At 33.2% G+C, this 19153-nt stretch overlaps 1 protein-coding gene across 5 annotated transcripts in view; it reads left to right on the top strand.

Moving 5' to 3' along the window:
• The window catches only part of stac (C2 and C2B_Munc13-like domain-containing protein staccato), a 39677-nt gene extending 25559 nt beyond the window's left edge, over positions 1 to 14118 (top strand). For 3 of the 5 annotated variants that reach the window (XM_090109722.1, XM_090109725.1, XM_090109724.1), the window contains 16 exons: positions 619 to 965; positions 1246 to 1293; positions 1709 to 1868; positions 3088 to 3267; positions 5612 to 5813; positions 6389 to 6821; positions 6980 to 7237; positions 7515 to 7806; positions 8699 to 8931; positions 9372 to 9462; positions 9839 to 10048; positions 10550 to 10624; positions 11601 to 11907; positions 12188 to 12311; positions 12885 to 13078; positions 13742 to 14118. In XM_090109722.1, coding sequence (XP_089965848.1) covers positions 619 to 965; positions 1246 to 1293; positions 1709 to 1868; positions 3088 to 3267; positions 5612 to 5813; positions 6389 to 6821; positions 6980 to 7237; positions 7515 to 7806; positions 8699 to 8931; positions 9372 to 9462; positions 9839 to 10048; positions 10550 to 10624; positions 11601 to 11907; positions 12188 to 12311; positions 12885 to 13078; positions 13742 to 13854 — 3267 coding nt within the window. In that variant the 3' untranslated portion in view covers positions 13855 to 14118. Of the gene's footprint in view, positions 1 to 618; positions 966 to 1245; positions 1294 to 1708; positions 1869 to 3087; positions 3268 to 5611; positions 5814 to 6388; positions 6822 to 6979; positions 7238 to 7514; positions 7807 to 8698; positions 8932 to 9371; positions 9463 to 9838; positions 10049 to 10360; positions 10445 to 10549; positions 10625 to 11600; positions 11908 to 12187; positions 12312 to 12884; positions 13079 to 13741 lie in introns of all 5 variants that reach the window. The other 2 variants (XM_090109726.1, XM_090109723.1) reach the window with 2 other exon arrangements.
• The last annotated feature ends 5035 nt before the right edge of the window (positions 14119 to 19153 follow it).

Here is a 19153-nt window from a genome sequence, read left to right as displayed (position 1 = left end):
TACAACATGATATACGAGCATTACAAAACCCATTAAAATAGTTTCCAACGTTGCATGCATGCTTAGTTAGCTGCATACAATGTTTTTACTGTGTAGGACCAGCTTCGGCGAAGACATCGGGTTTCTGTTAGATCGATAGATTTCCCACGACGGCGCAGTAATACCAATGTTATAGAACTGGTGCATATTATATCGTGGTACTAGGTATCCCCATTCAAAATTGATCCATTTTTTTGTTTGTCTGGGGTACGTCTAGGCAACAAGCGACCCTTAGCGTTAGTTTGTGAATGACCCAGTGGGAACGCGGAAGGAAAATCAGTTACCAATTCTTGTTTAATGAAATTAGTTTATTATTACGATACTTCGGTACGTTTTTAGTTTGGATTGTTTATGATGCTCTTTTGATCGACGTAAAAAAAGATCACTCGCAGCAGTTTTAATTTAGCTCGTATGCATTTTTATTTTTGAACTTTTAGTGCTTCATGTTTTAGTCAATGTCGGGTGTAGTAAAAATTTCTTTTGCTGTGATAAATATGTTTACTTATATATTTTCATTATCAAGACGACATAAAAAATGAATATGGGATATTTTTTGTAATTCAAATATTTTATTTTTAGGTCGATGAACTCTATTTGGAGATTTTGTATGAAATTTTACACAATGTCGGCGGATGTGACGTAGGATGCGAGATCGGAGCTCAGGCTATGTTGTCTTATGTACAAGAGGCTTTTAAAATATCAAATGAGAAGCACACAGAGCTCCTAACACAAGCCGAAGCCAAAGAGCCGCCAGAACTGATGCTAAACGTAGAAGTAATAGAAGGCAAAGACTTAGTTCCTAAAGACCCCAATGGCCTTAGTGACCCCTTCGTCACCATATATTTAACTTCCAACACATCGCATAGGTATAACACCTCTGTGAAATCTAGTACACTAAATCCGGTATGGGAAGAATATTTTTCACTGTAAGTATCTGATATTATACAGGTTTCGTTAACTGTAAACAGTCCAATTATATATAGACTGGGCGAGAATTTGGAAATTCGTACCGTAATGAATTGTTTCCCTTATAATATATTTATTTATAGTATATCTTTGTAAACAAGTATGTAGTATGGCGAGTCAAATTCACTAGCCGTAACTAAATTTACGATTACATTTGTGGTAATAGCTATGCACTTGTATTTTCGAATGGTTGCAATATTGATAATATAATTTGAAAACGCTGTTATTATTGTTTTGCAGGCCCATGTCAGGAAATGTTCATGAAGACTCGCTAGTTTTAGAAGTTTGGTAAGTTTAATTTCGTTTAAAAGACTCATGGTTTCAATTAATACATCCATGTTTGTTTTTGGTATTAAATATTCATTCTAAAGTCGTAGTTAATATTTTATTTCTAACTAGCTGCTCCGCGAGGTTTCACCCCCGTGGCTCCACTCCTGTTGGTCGTAGCGTGATGATATACCTATAGCCTTCCTCGATAAATGAGCTATCTAACACCAAAGGAATTCTTCAAATCGGACCAGTAGTTCCCGAGATAAGCGCGTTCAAACAAACAAACAAACAAACTCTTCAGCTTTATATATAGATAATAATTAATTAGTAGTACCTAATAATAATTTTACCTTTTTTTTTATTTTCGAGTTGTCTGACACAAGGAAGAAAGAAAGAAATAAGTGATAAAATTTATGCTTCATGTACTTTCCAGGGATTTTGATCCAGCGGAAACGGTGAAAGAAAAGATGACAAAAATATTTGAAGTGAAAGGCGTTAAAGGTCTGCGAAAGCTCATGAAAGAGATAGCAATAACCGCGTCAACTGGCAAACATGATAATGAGCTTATTGGGACATCGAATATACCATTAAAAGTTAGTAGAACTATAAGGTTATATTATAGGTCAAAGTATAGGAAAAATTTGAATATGGAATTAAAGTCTGATTTTAGGTAACCCCAGCGAAGTTATGTTAGTGATATAAAGTACCTGAGAGCTCTATTTTGGAACTCTCATCTTATTTATTATTATGAAATAATGATGTTTTAAAAATTATGTTATTGTTATTGAAATGATTTATAGCTGGTTATGTCATTTAGAAGACAGTAGGTATTATTCACGTCTTCCGGAAGTTCAGATTTTATAAAAAATATCTGTATAGTATAGATAGCTCTTTGGAATTAAATGTAGAGTCACATTGAAGTTATTTCGATCAAGTAAATATGCAGACTTATTGTGAAAAAAATAAATACATAAAAATAACTAGTGCAAAGAACTTAGCTTAATTTATCACAGCATCTTTATTGACAATTCACACCCACACGATGTCTACGTGAATTTTATCATTGTGCGAAATTGTTACAGTAATAATAAAACTAAAATATTATCAATACGTTTAAAAACAAAGCTATTAAGTACAATGTCATATTGCTTAATATTCAAAGTGACTTACTTACGCGGTTATAATTTTTTGAATAAGTACCTACCCAGTATGTAAATGTATGAGTAGTTTCGATTCTTTTTCTTTAGTTTAAATTATTCAAAATTGCTTATAGATATTATGATGCCAATTTGTCTGGCATTCTAATTTAGAAGTTCAATAACCTAACCACATTCTAGAAATATTCTAAAGAAAGATTCCTCACAATACAAGCTGTCTAGCACATACTGCGTCTACATACATATTTCTCTGTCATTAAGCACCATTATCGTTTAAATACCTACATAATATTTTATTTTTAAGATGATCGATGATAACGGTTTATTATATTATAAAATGAACAAAAAAAGCAACTATTGAAAATTTATATTGAAAATAGAATTAGATCGTGACACGGAATTTTAGAACCGACTTTTTTCGCCTGATGCTGAGATGCTGATACTTTTAATGCAATCGAATTAATTTTGACTTAAAGCATTATTCTGTGCGTTTAATTGTCTTTTAGGGGCATAATACAGAACCTTGAACCTACCTTGTGAATGCTAAACAATAAGTGCCGCTTGCATAATATCAACTTCTATTCACAGCTAGCTATTTAAGCATGTGAGTTCCATAGAATAAATTAATTTCATATAATTATTTTATGTTTTTCAGTCAATACCAGCGGGTGGTATGACGATGTGGTTGAATTTAAGCAAAAAAAGCAAAGTGAGGCGTCAAGGTGTCGTCAAAGTGAGATTTAATTTCTCATCCGAGAAGAATTCGCAAGTGGCTGCGCAAGAGCATAGACATTTGTTAAGGATATTACTACTGCATGAGCTTGAGAGTTCGAAGGTTTGTAGTTACATGGTTTCTTAATAACTCAGGCCCCGGAATCACAGACATAATAGAAAATCTATTGTGACGTGGACCGATCGGGCCGTTCGGGGCTCAATCCATACTAATATTATAAATGCGAAAGTAACTCTGTCTGTCTGTCTGTTACTCAATCACGCCTAAACTACTGAACCAATTTGCATGAAATTTGGTATGATATTTGATATTTTGATACCCGAGAAAGGACACAGGCTACCTTTTATTGCGAAATATGTACCACGGGCGAAGCCCGGGCGGACCTCTAGTGGGTTATATACTATGTGAAGTGAAACTTCTTGAGATTAAAATTTCAAGGTCGCGTCATGGCAATACCGTCGCGTTATGAGGTAAGCTGCAGACGATTTTGGTATCTTCGAATCTTATCAAAAAGTTTCACTTCTGACACGTGAGCTCGGCACTCACGCTCTTTTTATTACCAGCTTTACTCTATTATTCTTTTTGCGAAATGTGGAGAAATTATATTGAATGATACGGATTATATGTTTTTATATACCGTATTTATTTTTTATATATTATGAGCCGCGTCATTTATTTTTGTTCTCATTCATCAAGTTTTTCCTTATGTTTCAAAACAATTGCCTTAATTATACAATATACAAGACGTAATTAGTACTTTAAAAATAACCTTGACATTTTGCTCTTATATATTTTGTGATCGGTAGTTGACTATATTAGTCATAAATTAAAAATATAACAAACAATGTAATAACATCATTGTGTACAGTTTTTTATAGTATAGGCCACCTCAGTGTCTACATTTTTGTTACTATTTTGTGAAATAAGGATAATGGCAAGAAACCAAAGTGACTTGATTTCTATTACTTATGGTTACAAATGTATTATTGTACTAAAATTATGCTATAGGAATTATTCCTATTTTATTTTCCTATTAATATTTATATTCTGTCTATACTATTTCCTAATAAATACTGCTTTTATATTTTAATAACAATAATTAATATATTACCAACATCATTAAAGCTTCCTAGTCACAAATAAATAAATGTGTACTTATTACCATCTCACCTTATTCATAATCGACTTCTTAAACTAAGGGCGCTTGTGCACTACAAGGAATTTTACTGTCCGGCATTCCGATTTTTTACGGTCCGGTGTGGCATGAAAAAACCGATGAATTGCTTGTGCACCTGTCCGTCTTTACTCGGATCAGTGCGGTACAGTTCAAGGAAGTTTGGCGGTATAATGCTATCATAAATGATTGTTTTTGTATTTTACAAGAAACGAGTAAAAAATATAGAAGGTGAAATATTATATTACTTCATTATAATAAAAAGTAAAGTTCCGTAAGAGATTTAAAATGCGTGTTTCACTTATTTATTTTAATCGGTGACGAGGAGCTAATTAAGCTATTCCCACTTGAACTTTAACTTACCAACACTTACTTAGATAATAATTATAGGTCAATGCTTGGTCAATGTATATAAAATAACAATACCGACTTCTCAAATCTCATTGCCAACTAAAAGAAAGTAAAACAAGAGCTTGCTTTTAATTGGCATATGCAGTAAAAACAGTAAAATCCAAGCAAGTGGGCATTCGAAAACAATTATACCTACAGCGACTCGTAGACACAAAAAACCATCCGGAATAGGGAAAAGTAAAATGTCGGACAGTAAAATTACGTATAGTGCACAAGCTAGTATATAGATTAATGGCGTGCCATACCGGACCGTAAAAAATCGGAATGCCGGACCGTAAAATTCCTTGTAGTGGACAAACGCCCTAAGAGGTTCCATTTTCTATTCATGGTGATATATTTTTGTTTTTATTATTTTGAGGTGTTATTTAAATAAATGATTTCTATTCTCCATAAACTACATATCTGCCTCCATAACTGCCTTTACACATTCGTCATATTTTGAATCAACTTCTGGAATTCAGAGGTTCTTTGTTGTGTTTTTGTTTTTATTAGTCTCTGGTGTTAAAAATGCATTCTTTTCTCCGTAAACTACAGGGCCATACTCTTTAATATCCGTCGTATTTTTAACCGACTTATAAACTTAAAGTTAACTCGAGGTTGTATTTTTTCTTCTATTAGTTTGTGGCGTGAATTAATAGAATTTTTGACGTGACAACGTCTTATAATTCGATAGAGCCGGCTGCACGCACGAAAAAACATGACGCATGCGGCGTTACCTCGCTCTGAGGCGTTCCATGTAAGGCTTGAAGTGCAAGCGAGAGCGCGGAACGAGCGACAAAGAAGCACAATCGGACGTTGTCACGTTCAACTATCGTCAGTAAACCGACTTTACAGACAACCAATTTTTTTTTAATACTAAAGGTAGCGCCATACTGGTGGTGCGGTAACTTCAGCGCCCCAGCTGAGGGTATCCTCACACAGCACGCGGCACAAAGCGGGCTGACTCAGACGGACAACATGTTAGCGCAGTGGTTGGTCTTCTGCGCGGTTACTGTGGACCATCCGCTTAGTTTCGCGCTATTCAATAATTTATTGGAGAAGATCGCTAAACCTTTGCAAAGTGGTGAGTATTTTATTTTGCGTCAAAAAATGATCTGAAAAAAATGGTTTTAGATTTAGAAATTTTCCTGTTTGCGGAATAAAAAATTTTCTCTGTTTCTGTTACCATTGCCTCCGCGATTTATTTACTGTTTTTATCATCCCGACGCATCGTTTTCTTCCAACAGTATACTTCCTTAAATAAGTAAAATAAACTTTGATGTAAATAATATAAATCGCGAATAGATGCCTACATAATTACTCTACTTACGACTAAAGAAGCATTTCCACAAATATTAACTATGAGGATGATTAATACCAAGGTGTTAGTAAACAATTTCAATCACTTAATTGGTTGTTCAAATAAAGTTTAATAATATGCCACTCAACTTGTCAAACAATTATTCAAATTGATTTATTTAATTAATTTGTTTAACTCAAATATCTTACGTGTGTTTTGTATAATTAGAAATTGGTTTCGAAATCATTTGGAAAATGTTATAATAGTTACACTTACTGTCTTACAAACAAATGTATTTACAATATTAGCATAGAATATAGATTATGCAAATGAATTATGTAAGTAAAATTTATTTTCAGGTCTCGTAAACGAAGAGGATGTAAAGCTATTTTGGGACGGCACTAAAAAGCTGCTCCCAACATGCTACAGTCACATCAGGAAATTAAGAAAGAAGACAGCTGGCGATAAAACTGTTATGAAAACTCTACGGGAAGTTTTAAGGATACTTTATAAATTATCCTCATTGGATGTGCCAGAAATGATTGATTTGTTCCCCGCTAATTTATATGGTTGGTTGAAAGAGAAGGGCGATGGGAGTAAATTGACTATTTCGGATGTTTTGAACCAAGCGGCAATACAAGGGGCCGCGGATTGGTTCGTTCATATCTTGGACAATAACGAGTGTAAGGATAAGACAGAAGATTCTAGACTGCAGCATTTAATACGGGTTATACAATTGGTGCGTTCAGATCTACAGCGCGCTATCGAATATTTTGATAGGGTTTTTGTTGAGTGAGTATACTTTTTTATATTACTTTAAGATATTGTTTTGATCTTATTGAAATGCGTGTTTGTGTCATAATTTTATTTAAGGAACAACGACTTTGATTTTTAATTAAATTAAGTATATTTTATAAATGTGCTCTATACAAAAACCAATGATTTTGCAGGGTAATGAGTTTCCCCTACTCAAAAACGCTATACGGAGTGTACGAAGATAAAATAGCGTCTCTCGTTGAGCCAGAAGTATTGCAAGTGTGTAAAAGCCTGAAACGGTTAAGGTATAGCGAAGGTTCGACGAATAGTGTGCATTTAGCGGGAGGGTTGAATGGGGAAACTGGGTTGGGAACTCCTGATGTTGGTTCTGAACCATTGGCCATGGGAACCACGCTGTTTGAACTGTATTTGGCGTTGCAGAGGTTCCTGACGTGAGTAAATTGTGGATTATTTTTATTTTATTGATTGAAATTTTATATTCGGTGTTTGTAATGAGGTGATTTGATAAAACAGCAACTAAAGAACTTTTTAGTTTTACTGAAGAGAATTATAATTAAATAGATATTCAGAACTTTTATTTTGCTTGTCATTGTTAATTTAATTGGCTATATTTCTATAATGTAAAGAATATTTTAATAGCATTAGACTGATATTTCCATTTTCAATAGCGAAAGACTTAACTTAATGAAATTAATTTATTCCTTTCAGGTTGGGTCAAGGTCTCAATGAAGCCGAATGGAGTTCCTATTCAATATCTAAATTCCACTCTTGGTTTTTCGGCGGAGTCGCCCAATGGCTCGACATAGCCGCTTTCAAAGCTCTCACTCGAATAGAAAAAGCTGTAGAGTTGGATAATTTAGTGCCAGTTGACTCTAACGTTAAATACAGCAGTTCTGGAGTGGACACTTTGGCTATTTTCTACCAGATTAAAATATTCTGGCAGCAATTAGCCTGGCCTGATGTGGAAGGGTGCTACACTTTTGTTGCTAAGATTATTGATGTAAGTTTTCTTGGTTTATCTTATAGGTCTATTGAATAATGTTTTTGAGATTTTGCACAACAATTTAACAAGGTTTCTATTATAAAGTTGCATTATACACATCTTGTTACCGCATTGTGTTTGATTTGATACAACGTTAACAAATAATATTTGCTACTAGCGGTCCGCCCCGGCTTCGCCCGTGGTACATATTTACGTTTTCTCTACATAAGAACCATCCTCGTACTTCAAGGAATATAATAGAAAAGAATTATCGAAATCGGTTCAGCCGTTCACACGTGATGCCGTGACAACGCGAAACGGGTGCGGACCCGCCGCCTTTTTATAGCTCCCGCCGCGAAGCGCGTCGAACGCGGCAACTGATACACAAAAATAATCCTTATGGCATGTAATTCACGCGCGATGACTTATAGCGTATTTCATGTATAACTTTGGTGTTTCTACACCGATTTACATGATTCTTTTACTATAACCTGCCCAGGAGTATGAAGAATAATTGTGCCAAATTTCGTTAAAATCCGTCGTGTAGTTTTTGTTTCTATAACGAATATACAGACAGACAGACAGACAGACAGACAGACAAAAATTTTACTGATTGCATTTTTGGCATCAGTAGCGATCCCTTATCACCCCTTCATAGTTTTTTTTAAATATATTTCATGTACAGAATTGGCCTCTCTACAGATTTATTATAAGTATAGATTATCGTCTCAAACTATTAATTGAGAAAAATCTATAATTGTCTCTTCAGTCTTACACTAAATATGCTTGCTGGCTCTTATTATTTATCCAATCTTATATGTTAAGGTTATCTTTAAAAAACTTATTTCCAATAATCTATGTTAATATCATATTTAAACAACTTATTTTCATAATCTATACATTTTTCCAGGACATCTGTCGTTGCTGCGTATTCTATTCAGACAAAATGGCGACGCGCGTTGAGAACATTGGTACCGTAACATCTGTATATGAGGAACGATTCGAAGTGACTACGGAGTGGTGTGTCGCGATAAATAATATAGATTATGTGAGGCAAAGTTTGCAGCCGTTTGTGCAAGAACTGGGAATGGACGAGATTATACAGAAGATGTGTGAGACCAGAACGCCGTTGGAGGCTCAGAGGTAAATAGTAAAGTTGATTAAAATATTGGTATTTGTGCAATGTGCATCCAATAAAATTTTTAGTGTGGAGTCTGATAAAACATATTAGTAGGTTGCTAGTAGCCTATATTATATACATCGAAAAATTTTGTTAGTGTCGAGTTGGCTAAGGTTTGTACATCAAAATGTTAAATATTGGCAACACTTTAAAAAAAGGATAAAAATGCTTGTCCTGGCTCTTATAGTTTTCACCCCAGAATATTTAGATATTATGTTCATTGTATAATGATACTAGATACTTTTTGGTTGATGTTCTATCTGTATCTCTGTATCTGTGTATCTGTTTTTTGTCATTTAGGTTTAAATTAGGACATAGTATATTTTGTTGGCTTTATTTTAACTATATTTAATTTAGATTTGATTGTTAGTTGTGCATTTAATAATATCTTAATTTATTTCAGGTGTAGAGATACGTTGCATAACGTGATAGCTAATGCAATAGATACGGTCAAAAATAAAATTGTAGAACTACTAGAAGTAATGATCAAAAAGGTACGTACGACGTTTTGCTTTTATTTAAATCTTCACACATTTAGCATTTATTATAATACTAGCTGCTCCGCGCGGTTTCACCCCCGTGGCTCCACTCCTGTTGGTCGTAGCGTGATGATATATAGCCTATAACCTTCCTCGATAAATGGGCTATCTAACATCGAAAGAATTTTTCAAATCGGACCAGTAGATCCCGAGATTAGCGCGTTAAAACAAACTCTTCAGCTTTATAATATTAGTATAGATTATTTCAGTTTTCAAGAAATCTTTAAATTATTGACAATTCATTTATAAAATATGCACTTTTTAAGTTTTCGTACTTTTTATTTACATCATTTGTTATAAGACAATTTATACAATTTACTTTTTTTCACAGATGATGCCTTCAATAACAAGGTTCCTAATGGAAGGAGCAGAATTACTGCACCAAGATTGTTCAAGCATGGACCGAGTGATGCGATACCTCGAGGCGAATCTCGACACTTTGTACCAACACTTAAATAATGAGAACTTTTCTAGAACACTCGATATTGTATGGGAACAATTAGGAGAAGTTTTATATGAATTGATTCAAGCCAATTTGGAGGTACTGCCTTTTATTTATCGTTTTTTAAACTAATATTTTTTGTATTAATATTCCATTTTAATCACATCTTTATTAATATCTATGGTCTAGTGAACAGTGCAATATATCTATGTATGTAATTAACATTTTTTATAGAAAATATAATTTACGTGTAGATATAAGTTTGTGTATTTATACATGTTGTTCAATTATTACTTAAAAATCAATAATAGATATGTCTGAGTATTATGTAAATAGTTTATATTCACTAGATCATCATTTATATTAACATTTGTTTATTAATATCCTACTAACTCTCAATTTTAATTGTAGAAAGAAACAGTTGCTACTCGTATTCGCTTGTTTAGATTACGATTTAGCAAAAACAAAGTTGCGCCAATGAACTTAACCTTTCGGGTAAATAATTGGTATATGTCGCACGCGTGATTAATGCACTTTAATTATGATTTATCTGCAATTCATCATTAACTTTTATTTATTTATTTTGTTGTTGTTCGATAGCACCGCAGGGCAAAGATAACACGGTATATCGACCCGAGACGATTGACCAAATCGGCCGCCGCCAACTTAGACGCGGTAAACCATAGATTACAGAGCACCTTGTTTATGTTCTGTTTGTTTATCTGTGCTGTGTATCCCGTAGTATCGCATGGGCCCTGTGTTTGGTGTTTTATTATATATGTCATTTGGGAGAATTATGTGCCAATTTGTAACATTACCATGCTTGAAGGGGCAGGGATGTGATACAAAAGACGAAAGTCAATTAATTGGTTTTGTCATACCATTAGCACTCTCTTGAAAACAAAAACAATAAAATTCACTTATTCACTGATATTTTTATGGGATGCTATGTTTCAAAATATTGGTCAAGTTCACGTAGTACATTAAGAAAATTTCATCTAAATATTTATGTAATTTGAAGCCTATCACAGGGAACATGCAGTATATTATCATATTGGCATATGGTGCTGTTATTTTAGCCAATGCATTGGTTAATTTGCTTTTGTTTGTCTTGTTCTCGAAATCATGTACATGGAAATGCTATCGGTTCGGCTGTTTATGTATAAGATATATGTGGCTTTACAATACAATAGAATAGTTTATATTTACCTATCCCTTATATTTTTAAGATGAATATACAATGAATGAATTATATGCACGGAATGGGCATGTTTTCATTTATTTCGAAATAAAAATTATCATCCGTGTCATAATGTCTTGATAAAGAATATTTATGTGAAATTTAATTCCTTTTTATTCACTAAATGTGCATCTTCTGATCTTTTGACGAAATGGTATTGAAATTTTTATATATTATCATTGCATTGTGTTCAAAACCACATTAAATACATTAAAAGGCCGCGCGTCGTCAAATTAAATAGTCAGCAATGAAAGTCGGTCAATAGCAAACGAAATTATTTTTCAAAATTTTAGTAAACATTTCCTCCACAATGGAATGTAGTACAATTATAATCTAACAAACAATCTATCACGAACTCGACTTCCGCTGCTGAAGGTACCAAAACCCGCCTAAAACTAACGGCATTTCCAGAAACGTCGACCACCAGCATTCTTCTCGAACCTCCACGAATGTCTCAAGATAATGATTCGATCGTTCCGACAAGATAACAAGGAGATATATTCGTCTGATACGCTCAAACGGGTGGAGTATTTGCTGAAGTTGCATGGTATGGAGACAAGGGAGTTAATACATCAGTACCATTTGGAAAGATGGCAGGAACAACAGGCGGTTAGTGAGCCCAAAATGGGTTTGCTGACGGTACGAGCCCAGTTCATTGAGAACAACTTGAAGATAGAGATCATGAATGCGAGGAATTTGGTCGCCACGGACTCTAATGGTGGGTTGTTTGTATGTTGTGGGAATGTTTTGTAACTTTATTACCTTTTTTATTTTAGACAACATGTTATAGTAGTGGCAATTCAAAATAATGATAGTGAACCAACTTTTTTGTGGTTATTACTATGTGCATAATGCATATGTTATTACATTATTGTTTGTAATATGTATTAGTTATTGTATTTAATATGTATGTATTATTATTAGGTTCATTAATACTTGAATAGAAATAATTAATATATGTACTTTGTATACAATGAATTATATTTTATTGATTTCAGGTTTATGTGATTCGTATGTCCGTGTAGCGTTATTACCTGAAGATACGTTTGCAAATGTAGAGAAACCTAAAACTCAGACGCACAATAAGAATCTCTTCCCCTTGTATGATGAAATGTTTGTAATGTGAGTATGAAATGAAATGAATTAAGATGAAAGAATTTTATATGGTCAAATAATTGCAATGAACACGAAAAATACATTTTAACTTGTAACAATTTTTTTTAGATTTAAATAGCAACGGTTAAATCTATACTAATATTATAAAGCGGAATATTTTTTTCTTTGTTTGTTTGTTTGAACGCACTAATCTCGGGAACTACTGGTCCGATTTGAAAAATTCTTTCGTTGTTAGATAGCCCATTTATCGAGGAAGGTTATAGGCTATATATCATCACGCCTAGACCAACAGGAGTGGAGCCACGAGGGTGAAACCGCGCGGAGCAGCTAGTTTGATAATATGTATAATGTTATAAAAAAGATATGTACCTATTAAGTACAAAATTTTAATGAAAGAATTCCATCCAATGTTACTATGAAATGGCTAAAAAATATCACATTCACTACATGTATATACAGAACAGAACATCATCAAATGTAGTGTGTGTATCAATGGAAAAATAAAAAACAAATAGTAACATCATACAATTATATTCGTAACTGACAGTTTAGTCACGTATTAACCAATATTTTCCACAGCACGCTATCCCCTGAACAGCGTCGCACCCAAGACGGTCTACTCCATTTCGTGATAAAGGACAAGGACATGTTCAGTGTGAGCAACACATTCGTGGGCGAAGCGTATGTGCACTTTAGCGAAGTGCCAGATACACCTGCACCTATCAGCAGCTTGCCGCAACAACACTTGCCACTTTCCAGACCCGGGAACATTGGTAAGAATTAACAAGTAATTAATACACTATTGGTTTTTGAAACGTCGTATACAAGGAGAATTTTTAAGCTATTGCATAGATTCTATCGCGGGCGCGGGGACCGAATCTACAATTCCGTAACGAAAAACCTCACGCTCCCCACTCCGACGGGCTCGGAGGTGTGGCTTGAAGGCATAGCATGCAATAGCTTTACCGCGGCAGTCCCCGAGTGCTACACGTCTTTTATTATACTTGGGGATAAAGGTCAAATACATATTTAGTGAGAGCATTCGTTGGTATATGTGCTCTTTAGGAAAGCAACAACACTTGCCACTTTCTAGGCCAGAAATGAGTGGTATGGATAATATATTTATATTTATTGTTGATTTAAATGATTTATAAAGATGTCTAGTTGAGTATATCTTTAATGTGATGTTAGAAATGAATAGTGATCGATGTATAGTTGTGATAGGATACAAAAACCATTCGTTAATTTAGTTATTGCTATATCAAAATATACAAATGACCATTTGAAACCAAATACTTTACAATAACTTTCAAAACATACTTTCGTCGAATTTAGTATGTTGAACTTTGCGTAATTCAGATTTTTGACCCTATTTAAATTCTTAGAATATTGTTCATTTTTACATTTATTTACTTTTTATTTATTTGTCTATTTAGATGGCGATGCTATTAAAGCTCTGGAGTCAAGGCAAGGCGACAAACAAGCGAGGGACTTCGTGAAGAAACAGCGACAAAAGATGCCAAGTAAACAGTTCTTTTCATTGGGCTGAATAGATTTATACGCACAAGAAACACTGGATTTTTAGTACTGTACATAAATACAATGTTACGTAATGTAGCTTTATATGTCATTTAGTTGTGGTTGTGTAGATGCAATAATTTTGCCAATTTAGTTGTACGTAAATATTTACTATGTCGAAATTGCGTATGTATTTGTATGGAATAGTACTTTTTTGATTGTAGTGAAATTCTCAAGCAATATTTTGTGTGCTATTGTGATTAATTTGTATTATTTTCGGATAATAACCGATACTTCTTAAGTAAACATGTTTACATAAGAAAATGCTGTCAATTTTTCGAAGAGTACATAATTGTTTATTTTTTTAATTTAAGAATATTGTCTACTATCATATCATACATTAATTTGAAATAATACTTTTCATGCTAAAATTCCTATTGCGTAACGAAGGTGCTTATTCCTAAAATAAAAAAGTACTAAATGTAATGTAGTCTTAACTATTATATTATATAATATATTATATTGCAATAAAATCATGATTATATTAATTTATAAGACCATTAACATCGTGTAGCAAACACGTAGACTGACAGTTCATATTTTATAGTAACTTGTTTCCTAAATTGAAACGTTCGAACAGCATTTTTTTGTATCTGTTCACGAATCTCAGGCTAAATTGTATGCAAAAAAAAATTATTTATTTGTAATTCAAAGTGAGATTATAAGATATTATGCTATTTTGTGTCGAGTTTAGATCTCAAATTTATGAGTGTTTTTTTTTGTTGTTTTTGGTCGGTTGCATTTCTCATCAAAGAGACGATTATTTATTATTTCGACCTTAGTCTTTAATAGAATGCCGATATGTAAATGGCTAAATTTTATCGTACTGGGCTACATTATGTTATGGAAAAAAAATAATTTAAAAGTATACTTGCCAATTTTCTAGATAATAAATGAATCGAATAAGAAATATTTTAATACTTTTAGAATATGTAAAGCAATAACATTTTTAAGTATACAGAGAATGAAACAAATTAAAAAAATCAAAGTAAAGTCTGCCCAGTAAAATCAGAGTAGGTTTGAGCAATAGTTGCATGCAATGTAAAATATATCTCATTGTAATTTCGAACAAAGAGATATAACCTCCCATATTTTATAAAAAATGCTAAGATTAGTAAAGTTGTGTAGTGTGACTGGCTCTTTTTGGATGGCTAGTCCGATAAATATTGAGAAAAATTTATCTGATTATATAGTTGTTGTTCTGTGATACATAAACGTGCCTTACATAATATTTATTTGTATGAATATTTATTGTAATATATTGTCATATAACTGCGCACGTTCAGCTTTTCTATATTATTGCCAGTTGCTAAATGGAATTTTTTAAAGATTTCTTTTTATATACATCGTTTCTGTTTCTTTATTTTAATAATATATTCTGTGTCATATTTTATTTATTCGTCAATAAAGCTGTATAAATGCAAATTGGTGCTATTATTTCTTATATATCTTTGTTCCATATTATTTACCCGGATGATGCAGATTGGAAACCGTATCGTTGAATAAATTATTGGCTATTGAATAATAACAAATATTTGACATTGCCGACTTGAGCGCCGTATTAATTTCTTTTAAAGGTCATCCACCGTTTTACTGATTCCTGTTAAAAATGACAAGAGAATTTGAAAATTTTATTACCAAATCGCTGTTGGTTATGACAAAATAAATAATTCATTCCCATTCGTGCTTACATTTTTTTTGCTCTCCTTTCTCATTCACGAAATATAAGTATAAAATTATACAGGCAAATGATAACCAGTAAAAAAAACCTATTGGTCGTTTCTTAATAGATTCTTCTTTTAACTCTTTTTAATATATCTTTAGAGCTTACTTTTAATCAGGACGCATAATTTAAAGCGACGAGAAGTCTAATGATATTTAAATATTCAAAAAGAAAACGATAGAAATTGACCGTATAATTTTAAGCTTGACGATTATGGTATTTGATAATTCGATGTTTCCGAATTAAAAGCACCCAATCTCTCTAAAACTGTTTAAGATAAGAGCGTAACAAACAAATTGAACATTCAAACAACCCGTTAGTATGTACGTTATAAGAGCTATAAAGTACGGGTTGTTATGTACGTCAATATAAACTTATAGCAAATTAATTACATAAGACGCCAGGAGCTGACGAACTTTTCAAAGGTGTTATTACTTCGTGCATATAAAGCGATAATAACTGTTACGCTGCCCAGCATTTGATCTCACTCTGCATATTCGTTGTTGTACGACACGGGATTCACTATTTTAAAAGTTATATTAATATTTTTTATTGAATTATTGAAGAAGACAATTGTATGAGTAAGTATGTACCATGTAACGAGTAATATGTAGATGGATGAGACTTATTTGTAAATCATTTCAAATTTATAATACCTACGCATTGTCTAATTATAGGGATATGAATGATGACATATTATTATTATACCTACATAATATTGCAATACCGCAACGTTGTGGTAGGCCGTTAAGCTACGAGCTTATTAAATGAAGTGATAGAGCTTGTCGCTTGTGTTAATTAATTATATTTTGCTATAATCGCCTTATTTAAATTTAATAATCTCCAATTGAAAACCATAAATACCAAGAAACGTATCGCCCTGAACTTGTGAGTGACATGCATGTAAAATGTTATTAAGATGCAAATTTCTCATTAAATCTGAATGGAAACATTTCACGATTGATTAACACACAAAAGTACAGCATCAGCTTTATAAAGTAAATTTAAAAGTGGTTGCAAAAAATAACATTTCAACATCGACCTTCGTCACTCGGCCGCTTCATTCAAAATTAAAATCAAATTAATTAAAATGTCATCGAACAAAGGGCCAATTAGACGTGCCGGGCGTTGGTGGCGTGGAAACGTGGTACCAAATGTAACATCTGAGCGCACGGCGGCTCGTTTCATGTGCCCCCTCGCTTTGATCGCGCCGCGCCGACAATCCGCCTGACTACTTATCGGTTCAGATTTATTGTGAATCGGAGGCTGTGGGCCGCGGGGAATCGCACTCGGCACTACCCTACGCTACTCGTACACCGCTTACGATGCCTATTCATGCGGACTGTCACTGACAAAAGTGTTTGGCGCGTTAATTAGCCGCTTGCGGCTTTTGTCTTGTTTTCATATCGAGTACCTATAACCTTCCCTATATATTATACAATGTTTGTGAGCAAAATTTCGACTTAAAACTGTTTCTGTTTGGATTTTTATACGTGTTTCGTAAGAGTAGGTAATATGGTTCTTTATCTTAGTAGCATACCTATTCGATCTTTTTTAATGTCATGGTTTGGATTTGGATATTTTCCAATAAAAAAGCAAATAGGAAGAAAAATCCATTTTCATATTTTACGAGTTCAATTTCAGAGTTATGGTATCCTTTAAAATTAGATTGTTTTGGTTGAATATCTAATCATTTATTTGAATCTCTATAGTATGTACATGTTTTCAAATAATACAAGAATAATACCTAAATAATAAACATTCTACAACGTAATAATAGAAATACAAGAAATAAGAATACAAAACCGTAAAAAAGAAACACTATAAAATAGTGTCCAAGAGAAATAATCTTATGTAGATAAGTGTACATCTAAGCGTCACCGGGAATGACCAAAGCATTTTTTGCGGACATCAGCAACTCCGGTAGCGAGTCGATTGGAGAGCTTGTAAAAAGACTACCATTATTTCTTGCTCGGACGCAAGGTGACTAGCAATTTATTACTTGGTGCCATTGTTTGCGTATTGCTTCGTTACTTTTGTACTATTTTGGTGGTTTGTCCTATCCATTTGTGAAATGGGGTCACTGTGTTCTCTGTACTCTAAGTGCAAAGAAAAAGTATCTATTTTTTCTATTTAATTAACAAAACAAAAAGGTTAAATACTAAATCGTACTGGGCAGAAGAACATAACGTCGTTTTATTGCCTACAAGATATAAAAATATGTATAACCATAATAAAATAAATGAAGCTTACAGTGTAAGCGAAGCTTTTTGTGGCATTATTTACTATCCGTAACAATTTAATAAGCAGCGATTAAAGAACGCATAAAAAGTCTGATAAGCTTATTGTTATGGAAAATGAGTTGTATAATAGTCTTTTATATTAATCCATCAGTCCTCGGAATCACAGACACAATAGAAAATCTATTGTGTCGCGCCCCGATCGGGCCTTACGGTGGTCAATGGGTTAAATCGCTTTAAAAGGATCGTTCCGACTAACATAATGGGATTGAATAATAAGCCATAAAGATTTTGAATGTGCGTTCAATTCCGCCTTGTTTGTAAGAAGTAGCGCACATTTCTTTTAAGCGTTCTGATTTATTATACGGATAGTTAGATGTTGTATCGGGAGTCGATAAAATAAGTTTAATGAGAGCGGCTCGTATATCAGAGTCGGCATCATAAAGGTGGGTACCAACTGTCAAAGGGCTTATTGTGGCGGCTTGGCTTTATGATGGCATTTTTACAGGCAGGTACAAGCTTTGAACGCTTGCTGAGCCGCCCGCCAATTATATTCTACTTAACTGAATCCATATCATCTGTTTCGTGCGGAGGATAAATTGTAAAGAGAATTTTACTACGATCACTTTGTGACTTATAAATGTTTTTTTTATTAAATCCTATTTATTTTTGGTGTGGTTGCTCTATGACTCTATATTCTCACAGAGAGCTTTCTTACAGTTTAACGTATTGTGATAGCTTTAGTAATAGATATTTTATGCTTATCATTGTCCTGATATATTTATATCAGTAACTTAATACATATCTCTCACTTAATACACATCTTGGTTTTGAAATATTTTCAATAAAAATATATATCGGGATTCGGGTGTAGACGGAGAATGTGATGCTAGACAATCTTGTTTAAAAAGTGAATAAAAGAACGATTCTATATACTTGGAGAAGAACTCAAGTGAACAATTTTGTAAAACGTAATCTGTGTTAGACAGTTAAATTTACAAAAACGAACCTATTTCAACTCTTAACTTTGAAGAATTCTGAGAAAAGCTTGAATCAACACCAGTTATTAATTCTAAGCTAAGGGCAGTGAGGCCAGTTCTTGAAGGGAAAATATTAAAGAAGGTCACTTCACGAGGATTTAGAATTTACTTTTCCTAAAATTATCTAGATTGATGTGTTCCGTTGTTTATTTTCATGATGAAAATAGTTTAAGCACAATATATATCGTTTTAACTTTTGATATCGTACAGACTTGTATTTTAAAATTTTACTCATCAAAGTTAATCTCAATGGAGATTGTACCCAGG

Source organism: Colias eurytheme, chromosome 14 (assembly GCF_061535395.1).
Source record: "Colias eurytheme isolate Ceu_HAF_F1 chromosome 14, ilColEury1 Martin Lab GWU primary, whole genome shotgun sequence".
In the NCBI taxonomy this organism is placed as follows: domain Eukaryota; kingdom Metazoa; phylum Arthropoda; class Insecta; order Lepidoptera; family Pieridae; genus Colias; species Colias eurytheme.
The sequence above is the reverse complement of the archived record's forward strand: the minus strand, read 5'-3'. Positions and strand labels throughout refer to the sequence as shown.